This window comes from Hydra vulgaris, chromosome 13 (genome assembly GCF_038396675.1).
Source record: "Hydra vulgaris chromosome 13, alternate assembly HydraT2T_AEP".
NCBI lineage: Eukaryota > Metazoa > Cnidaria > Hydrozoa > Anthoathecata > Hydridae > Hydra > Hydra vulgaris.
This window is the reverse complement of record NC_088932.1, coordinates 25,587,547-25,597,568: the sequence shown is the minus strand read 5'-3', so window position 1 is coordinate 25,597,568 and position 10,022 is coordinate 25,587,547. Positions and strand designations below refer to the sequence as shown.

Genomic DNA, 10,022 nt, shown 5'->3' with positions numbered 1-10,022 from the left:
TTGCCTAAGTTAAATTGACCACTAAGATCATACTTTTTAAGCTTAGAAAATTGTCCAAAACTTTTATTTGGCTTTTTCAATAAAGAAATGGGTGAAATAGTATTGCTTTTTTGACTTTTTTAATAAAGAAATGGGTGAAATAGTATTGCTTTTTTGACTTTTTTAATAAAGAAATGGGTGAAATAGTATTGCTTTTTTGACTTTTTTAATAAAGAAATGGGTGAAATAGTATTGCTTTTTTGACTTTTTTAATAAAGAAATGGGTGAAATAGTATTGTTTTTTATATACATTCAAGGCAATGTTTTTTATAACACGGTAAAAAATATTGAGAAAGATGATATTTCTGCTGCTGAAGTTGCCGTAGTATTAAAAGATTTGAAAGACCAGATAAAATCTAGAAAAGAAGAAAAATTTCTACCTTTCATGGTATGACAGCATTTCCAAGTTACCGAAGAAAATAGTCATCATTTGAAAAACTAACTTCTAAAAGAAGTAGACATTTTTTGGAGTGTCTGGCTAGAGTATGATGTAGAGATGAGTAGAGATGAGTGGACGCGTCACTTTAATCAGGTTGAAGTTTTTTTTAAATAAATAAACGAGTTTATAGTAAAACCCATTTATACCAAGCTTGTAGGTAGGGCGGACGCGAGGGAAGAGAGGGGCCACGTGCTCCCCTGCGCTTTGCCCTGTTTGACTAAAAAATCGAAATTCAACATATATTCAAAAATTGTTAGTACAACACAAAAAAGGGCAAGGCAAAACCGTCTTGAAAATATAAAAAATATAATTATTCATTTTATTAAATTTATGCAAAATCATATCAAAAAATAGGTAAATATAGACGCTAAAAAAAGTTGCCCTTGTGCGCCTTTCTATTTATTTTATTTTTGGCGCTTTTTGAAAAAGTGCTCCTCCTTTAAAGAAATGGTATTTAAATCAAGCTATTGTGTATTTATATATGCCAAATTTTCCTTGTACGCGTCTGGTATTTTTCAAATATGGTCACCTTTATTCTCTTACCTTTTTTAATTCATTTCCTTACGCGTTTTATTTTTTACCGTCTAAATAAACAATGTAAACGATGGCTTTTGTTAAAAACCAAAAATAAGATTTTATACAATCTTGTTATGCAAAAAAAATTTTAGTTACTCTTCCAGTTGCCAACTCAGGGTATCATCTAGATATCTTTTACTCCTCAGCTTAACTAGAACAGTGACATTAGCAAAAAAGTTATTCTCCAATCTTACCAAAATTATCTTTAAGATTTCTGCGTAGAAAAAAAGGAAAAATTGATTAATTGATTTAATCAACTCACAACAAAATAAATTATGCAATGAAAATAAAAGTTAATAAATTTGTTTAGAGTTCTGTAAAAGAACTAATGATGCAAAAACTTTGAACATGCTTTAGGATATTATGTTAAGTTTTCTAACAATTAAAAAATTCGTTTTTCCTTTACAAGACTTAGTGATAAAGATTTTAACTGAAAACAAAACTCTTTGTCTGTATAACAATAGATTATCGGTGCTGAAATTGAATTTAAAAATCCCAAATATTTTATTGCGAATTCTAAGTAGGTTTGACTTGCTGAGTTTATAAAGTTTTTATAAAAACATTTCTTCGGGCAGAACTTACTTAATACATAGTAGATAACCGATGGTGTCCAACAAATTGCGTAACAAACCGATATTAAAACAGAAATTTTGATGATATTTTTTGTATGACTAGATATTTGTTTATTAAAATTTAGTGCAAAGTAAACACCAGTCTGACTTTCGTACTGTAAAACATTCTGTTGTGACGTTTCTGTGCTCTCTTGTATATTCTTAATTCTAACGGATTCTTTTTTAAACTCTTGAATGTTTTTGATAATACATTTATAAAAATAGAGAATTATAAGATAAGGGAAAAAACAATTGAAAACCAGCATCGTTATTGTCCAAGCAGTATTCTGACGATAAATACAAAAATCATTTTGTTGATTAATACGATCTGGCAACAGCTGCAATGGTTGCTCAGGTGAAGATTCCAATGGTAGTTCAGTTGACGATTTCAATGTTAGCTTAGGTGATGGGTGCAAAGGTAACTCAGATAGTTGTTGCAACCGTATCTTAGTTGATAATTGCGTTGGTAGCTCAAATGACTGTCTCCGAGGTAATTCAGATGTAGAAAATGGAATTATACATAACATAGTAATATAAATCCATGATATAATTATTACAATTCTCACTGTTTTTACTCTCACTAAACTTTTATATTTGAAAACAAAAGTAGTAGCAATATATCGATCCGACGCAATAAGTAGAACACAAAATATTGACATATAATATGTTAACATGTATAAAAATCGAAAAGAATTACATACAAAACTATCCCAAAATCTACTGTGAGTGCTTTGTTTTTTAACGGCATAGATTGGAATTACAAATATTCCTTGTAACAAATCTACTATCAACAGATTGATAATAAAGTGTATTGATGGTCTGGTTAACATTTTCTTTGATTTTTTTATAACAACCAAGCTTATAACGTTTAGTGTTATTGTTGCCACAGAAAGCAAAGAAAGAAAAGCAATGGATAAAGTTTTAAAAGATTCATGTATTGAAGTGGTATTCATTATTTCTATAATTCAACAAAAGTTTAAATTGCAAGTTAACTATATAAAAAGTTATTTGAAAACTTGTATTTAACTTTGAAAACTTGTATTTAATTTTTTTTTTATTAAAAGTTACAAAAAGTTTATGCTTTAATTTTTTTACCACCTGCAATTTCACAATTTATTCTTTTCGATTATTATTGCTGTTGTTTTAATAAAAATATTTCTCTTATTCCCCCTCAATTCTATTCAAAAGTTTTTTAATAGTAATTAAATACAAACATGTTTTTCTTGTTTTAAAATACTATATCAAACAAATTAATTTAACTTTCAATATAATGTTAACAAATATTTTTAAATATTTATATATTTTATAATAACAAATAAGTTTAAAAATAATTTTGAATAAAACTCAGCAACATATTGTAAAAAATGAAGTACTTACTAGAGAATTTCTCGCAAATCTAATGCTTATCTAATCTCGCGTTAAAAAATTTATAACAATTTTTATAAGTGTTCAAGCCAGCGATAACTCGACGAATCTGATATCAAGTGATAGCTGAATAAATCTTCAAATAAGCGTAAACTTTCTTACCATTAAGAAAAAAATCATGAATTTTTAACAAAAAATTATTTTCATACTTGCGTTTATAAAATATATTAAAATAAATACGTATGCAAATCTAATAAAAAATATATATATATATCTTTATCTTTTATTGTGTAAATTTGCACACATTATCATGTGCAATATATGTGTATAATCTATATAATATTAAATATATCATAAGAAAATACAAGCAATATAAAGGTAAATTAGCAAACATTAAAAATGTTCTTCTTATTTGACAGGATAAATCTTTCTATCATTAATTTATTTCCTCCCGTAAAAATATTTTGCACCAAAAGGTTTTGTTGGTGTTACAAACCTTTTTCACATGTGGGAGGAGCACACGTTGATCAAAATAAATACAAACCTTAATTAAAAGATATATCTGTTACGTTACGTTACACAAGAGATTGGTTAACTCATGTATCTGTCATGTCTTTCAACTTTTACACCTGGTGCTTTGAGAAGCGCCAGGTATAAGACTTGACTGACGTCATATTTAATATATAACACGAAAGTGCCAATCTTATTCAGTTCACATTTTTTGTGTGAGAAAAAGAAAAATCTATATTACTTAATCAGAATTTTATTCAATTTTTTTAAAAAAAAAAATCCCTTTTTCTTATTCGGTCTTAAAAAGATTTTATACGGTTTCAAATGAAATTGAAGTATTCATAGTTAAAACATGGTTTAATTAATTTCTTTGTTTACTAACAACATTTTTACAAAACATATTTTTTAATAACAAGTTTTTGTTAAATCCAAAATATTTTCTTCTTTCGCAATTTTATTTAGTTATTATGTTAGCAAATAATACGTTTTTTGTAATATTTTCCTCTAGATAATTTTATATTTAGAGGAAAATATTACAAAATAGTTTATATTAGAATAATTTTATTTGTTTCTTTTCAACGGGTAGTTTTTTAAATTTATTTTCTTACGGGTTTTTTGTTTATCGTCTAAATAAACGATTTGTTAAAAATTGAATGGAAGATTTTAATCAATCTTGTCAAGATTAAAATTATTTTATCGATGATTTGTAGGAATTTTAAAAATATAATATTTTATCAATTTTTTTGAAATATTCGATTAGTTCTTCGATTTTTTTTAAAACGAATTTTTTCAGAAGAATTTAACTTATTTTTTTAATCTAAATCGATTTTATTTTCTGGTAGGTTAGGAAAAGTTGATTTTTAAAATCCGAAGTGTTTGGTTCAAATTTTTATAAAGATCGTTTCTGATTATAGAATAAGGTTTGTTTTTGCAATGCCATTTTAAAATTAATTTTGTTTTATTTATTAAGCGATCCTTAATCCTCTTAGAATTACAAAGCTTAAAAAAATTTTCAAGGAAAGAATTAAAATTATCCATTATATTTGACGTTAGGAAAGATTTCCTTAAAAAAAGGAAATTCGTTCTTAAGGAAACTCCTTTGCGTAAAAATCTTTCTTATTTTTAGGGGAAAAATTAAAGGAATAATTTCTTAAATTTGACGCTCGAAAAGTTTAATTCTTTACTTTGCCATTAGTGACAACCGCTAAAAGTAGCTAGCCGATGACTAACCACTATATCAAATGTAGGAAAGTTATCGGCTAGTCACTTATAGCGGATGCAACTAATGGTCCACTAAATAACCAATAAGCAAAACTCCAATGAACCCTTTAAAATGTCTATATAGGCCCACTACAAACCCACTACAAAAATGTCTAATGGGAAGAAATAATGAGTGTCTCTATTCCAATGTTTTCTGTGCAGCCATTAACAAATCTTGATAATGGCTGCAAAAAAAATGTTGCGAGTTTAAAATTATTAGTTTATACGTCAGCCACCTGTTAAATCGATTGAAAAGAAAAGTGAAAAAACTCTATTCTATAATAAGAAACGCATAAAAAATATAAGATGTTTAAAGGTTGGATTTATGACAATCATTTATACCATATAAACTATGTTTGGTAACAACGCTACTTTAATTCGCTGTAACAACCAACAAATGCAAACCCGTTTTTTCTAAGAATAAACCTTTTTTTGCATTTTTAATGTACTAATTTTATCACTGCAATTAAGCTTACAACTTAAGCTTAATGAGTGCATTTCTAATATACGAATTTCATCACTGCAATTAGGCTTAATAAGTGCAATTCAAATGTACTAGTTTCATTACTGCAATTAAGCTTACTGAGTGCATTTTCAATTCATTTTGCCAAAAAGTCTTTAAACCATTTAGCATAAAAAAAATCTCAGGTTTTAAACCAGCAGTTCCTAAACGAAATACACTTACCAGTTAAAGAGAAAGATACCCTACAAAGATTTGATCTTGAAAAAACCTATAAAATTATAAATAACCTTGTCTATCTACTTTTTTCTGAGTTTTTTACGCTTGCTCTTTCTTACTATCCTACAAGATGTCATGCCCAAAAATTTAATTCTCTTATCAAATGTAAAAATGATACACGAAAATTTTTCTACTGTGAAAAAGTTATCAAGATATGTTATTCTCCACCTAATTATATTGCTTACTCGTCCACTTAGCCTTTTTTTTAAATCAAATTTAAAAAGTACAATGTTCATTATCATTGCACACTATTTTATCTTGTTTTTTTTTCGGTGTTACATAAAAATAATTTTGATATTACCTGTATTCCTTTTTTTATATTTCTTGTTTTTAAATGCAAATAAATCAGATAATAGTAATAATAGTAACAGTAATAATAATAATGATAATAATAATAATAATAGTTGTTATAATTAATGTTATTATAATTATTTACAAAACTAATGTAAATACATCCTAAATAGCAATTTTTTTTTAGTTTTTTTTTTTTTGTAAAATGCAATATTTCATCAGGACGAAATGTTACAATTTTTTAAAACATATTTTTGGAGCAATCAGACATAAAGCCAACAATAAAAATTTAATTTAACATAAATTTAGTTAAGCGCCACAATGTGTTATAAATTCATGCATTTGAAGTATTTGTATAGTTATTGAGGCTTTGATTTTGGGAAGTATATTAGTGTAGGACTTTATAAATTGACTCGTTAGCCGATTCTAGTCCATCAGACCAATGTTGCTAAAAATCCGTTTATAAAAATGCTTTTCGTTACTAAAAATCCGGACTTTTAAAGGAAACTACTTCCTTAATTTTTAAGCTAGAGATTAAGTAAAAATGTCGTTAAATTGAGTTTTTCTTTATTTGAGTAATTCTTTATTTTCTTAAATTAAGTTTGTCTTCAACCATCTTCAGACAAGGCCAGCCATCTTCATTCATCTTAGGATTCGTCCATCTCTATGATGAGTTAACCAAAAAGTGAAAATACAAAGGTAAGCTAAATTTTTTTCAGACAATGCTATATTATGGTTTGTAGTTACTTTACGCTTGCTATTTAAACAATTTGCTTCCCTCATACACTTTGCCTTAAATAGCCTAAAAGCCTTTGATTGAGCAGCTTCTGAAAGATTTTCAACTTTGAAATCTGTATTAAAATATTTACTTCAAACGGCATCAATATTTACTCCTGAAAAACGCAGATTGTTTTTTGTGTCTGAGCATTCTTTTAAATACAAAATCAAAATACCTAAATTATAAATTGCGAATAAGATGGCTATTAAAAAATGGCAAGCTTTTTGTCAAACAATCTTAACTTATCTATTATAAAACCAAAAGCTTTAATGTCTTGGTTGAGCTACATTATTTAACGATAAAGGTTTAAAAGTATTTTTTGACAAATAAGGTTATGTTATGGATGCAAGTTTAATGTTTCGCAAACATAAGCTATTCCAAAAAACTGCTTTTTTAGCATAGTAAAACTGTGGCAAAAAGCAAACGTTATGTTCGTGCTATAGACTCAAGAGAAAAAAAAACACTAGCGTCACAGCGATAATAACTGTTTTCGTTTTGGAAATACAAAGTAAATTGTATTCTTAAATGCATGCTTCAATGTCCGGACATTGCAAAATAAGTTTTAAAGATTAATGTTACATTTATTTGTAAATATTTCATATTTTAATTATGCGACACTTTTACAAAAAAATAATGGTGCGTTTAGTTTTAAATGTTTAGTTTTAAATATGTATTTATTTACCAGTAATAAGTACTAATGTATTTTAGTTCATATCTTTTGCCTAAGAACTATCATTTTTAATTTCCATTTCTTATTTTTTCGTAGGTAAGAAAAAACAGCTCAGCAACATTCTTAATTTGCTATTTTTTTTTTGCTATTTTCTTTTACCTATAAAATTATACATATTAAAATATAGATTTTATTCTTCTATGGTGTTTTTTATCAGTATATTATTATTCGGTTTTTAAATTGTAATAGTATAATCGTTTTTGCATTTTGCTAAAATATTTTTTAAAAAAGTATAAAAAAGTTAGTGGTTTTGTGACGACTCATATGGGACTTATTACTAAAGTGTTACAATATTGTGACAAGGTAAGGGGTGGGGGTCAAAAACGGTCTAAAATTGCGTGACGTAATTTAAAAATCATCAAATAATATATATATATATATATATATATATATATATATATATATATATATATATATATATATATATATATAGGGGAGAGTGGGGTAATGGCGAACGCGGGGTAACTCCGAACATGGTCAAAACAGCATTGTAGAAAAATAAATTCGACAATTTCTTTTTACCTGCTGAGAAGGGATCCTATGCTCAGTTCCAGACGTGCAGTAGTGTAATGAAGCTGCGGATGTTGTTTACTGTAACTTGATTTTAACTTTTCCTGATAATTTTGGAAATAAAGCCACTCCTTTTTTGTTGTTGCTGTTGCATAATATAATTTTTAGACTTAGTTATTACAATTAGCATTTTATTTGTTATTACACAACAGCGTTTGTGATTGCCCCCCGATGTGTTCGGAATTACCCCACGTAGGTAGGGTAATTCCGAAAACCAATAGTTTTATTTTTGCCATAAATTTTTATTTTATAATAAGATTTTTAAAAATTGCTTTTGAGGGTTTGTGACTGAATAGTTAAACTAATTGATTAGCAACAAATATGATCAATTATAACTGGTGTCTTTAATTTGCATTCCCGCTTAGGTGTTCGCCAATACCCTACATTATATATATATATATATATATATATATATATATATATATATATATATATATATATATATATATATATATATATATATATATATATATATATATATATATATATATATATACATATATATATATATATATATATATATATATATATATATATATATTTATAAATTAGGGTATTGGCTCTATGGGTAAGGGTATGGGTTGTGATGATAAACGCATCATCCGTACCTTCTTTGAGCCCCTGACTGATTATAACAGTATATATATATATATATATATATATATATATATATATATATATATATATATATATATATATATATATATATATATATATATATATATTATAAGTTAAAAAGATTAAAAATTTTTTATGTTTTTTATGTTTACGATGTTATTTATTTTATATGAAAAATTGTAATATCGTTTAATCAGCGAAATAAAAGTTAAATAAATAAATGTATATATATATATATACATTTATTATTTATTTAAGAAACTTTCGCTAGATTTTTGATTTTAGTGTTTTTAGCTTTAATTAAAAACTATTAACCATATTTAATTACAAGCAAACGGTAGCTTCACTTTTTAATGGCTTCTTTAAAGTTCGCTTTAAATGGGCTTCTTTAAGGTAACGTAAGGGGTCGTCCATAAAGTACGTACGCTCATAGGGGGAGGGGGGGTCTTCAAAAAGCGTACGAAAGCGTATGGGAGGGGGGGGGGGAGGGTTCAATTTAAAAGTACGTACTTCGATTTTCTAATTTATCACAATTAACCAGCTAATCAATAGAAAAGTTACATTCTGACTAAAGATTCTAGTTTGCCAACATAAAAAGATGTATGGTATATGAAGTAGAGGGTATAGTTTTCCTCTATGCACACACATGTATGGGCGCCCTCAGAATTTTTTGATGTTCCAGATAGGACACTTTCACACATCGTGCAAACTCATAACTTAAGTCTGTTTATACCTATGCCAAATGAGGAGGCCTTGCAAAATATCGGGATGGCGGAGGCCTGTGAACAAAAAGCCTTAAAACGCTTACCCTCCCGACCCCCAAAATGAGAGGGGTGTAAATTTTGCATAGTTATAACTTTTAGATTTGGAAAAAAATTTGGATGGCCTCCGTCATCCAAATTTTTTGCAAGGCCACCTCATTTGGCATATTAACAAACTTAAGTTTGCACGTTGTGTGAAAGTGTTCTATCATCAAAAATCAAAACATCAAAAAATCCTGAGGGGGCCCATGCACACATGCTTGCCCTTATATACTGGCCCTGAGTAAGACCTGAGGGCCGTGGTTGATGGGACGGAGTCACCCAAAAAAAACGTGTCAATGGCGTCTCAAAGACCGCTAGGTTTTGCTAAAATAAAAAGTTTCTTAAAATAGCAAAAGTGCACAAAATTTGCTGTTGCTCCCTCCCACTGGGTTTTACCCTTTGTTTTCAATATTACTGATCTCACCTTAGACTCGTTTTTTACTTACTAAAGAGGGGTGCCTGAAAAAAACGTCCACCTTAAGTATAGTTTATTTACATTTGATTCGTTAAAAAAACAAAAAAAGTTTTCCTAGATTTCACCGAGAATCGAACCTGGATCTCCGTCAACTATTGCCGCCGCATAAACCTTTCGCCCAAATACACACTTACATTAGAAAATTTTAACTTTATTTAAATTATTATTTGCATTTATACTTAAAGACGTTTTTAAAATGCGTAAGCAAAAAGCTTTGG

General features: G+C 27.6%; 1 protein-coding gene across 1 annotated transcript; it reads right to left on the bottom strand.

Annotated features, from left to right (window-relative positions):
* Positions 1 to 1,076: 1,076 nt before the first annotated feature.
* Positions 1,077 to 2,684, bottom strand: LOC136089397 (beta-2 adrenergic receptor-like). The gene has a single exon (XM_065815366.1). It carries the CDS (start codon positions 2,616 to 2,618, stop codon positions 1,437 to 1,439), a length of 1,182 nt encoding a protein of 393 aa, XP_065671438.1. The 5' UTR covers positions 2,619 to 2,684; the 3' UTR covers positions 1,077 to 1,436.
* Positions 2,685 to 10,022: the final 7,338 nt, after the last annotated feature.

What these genes read in the sequence shown, in the direction of transcription:
- LOC136089397 (XM_065815366.1), bottom strand. Translation starts at nt 2,618, where the DNA reads ATGAATACCACTTCAATACATGAATCTTTTAAAACTTTATCCATTGCT.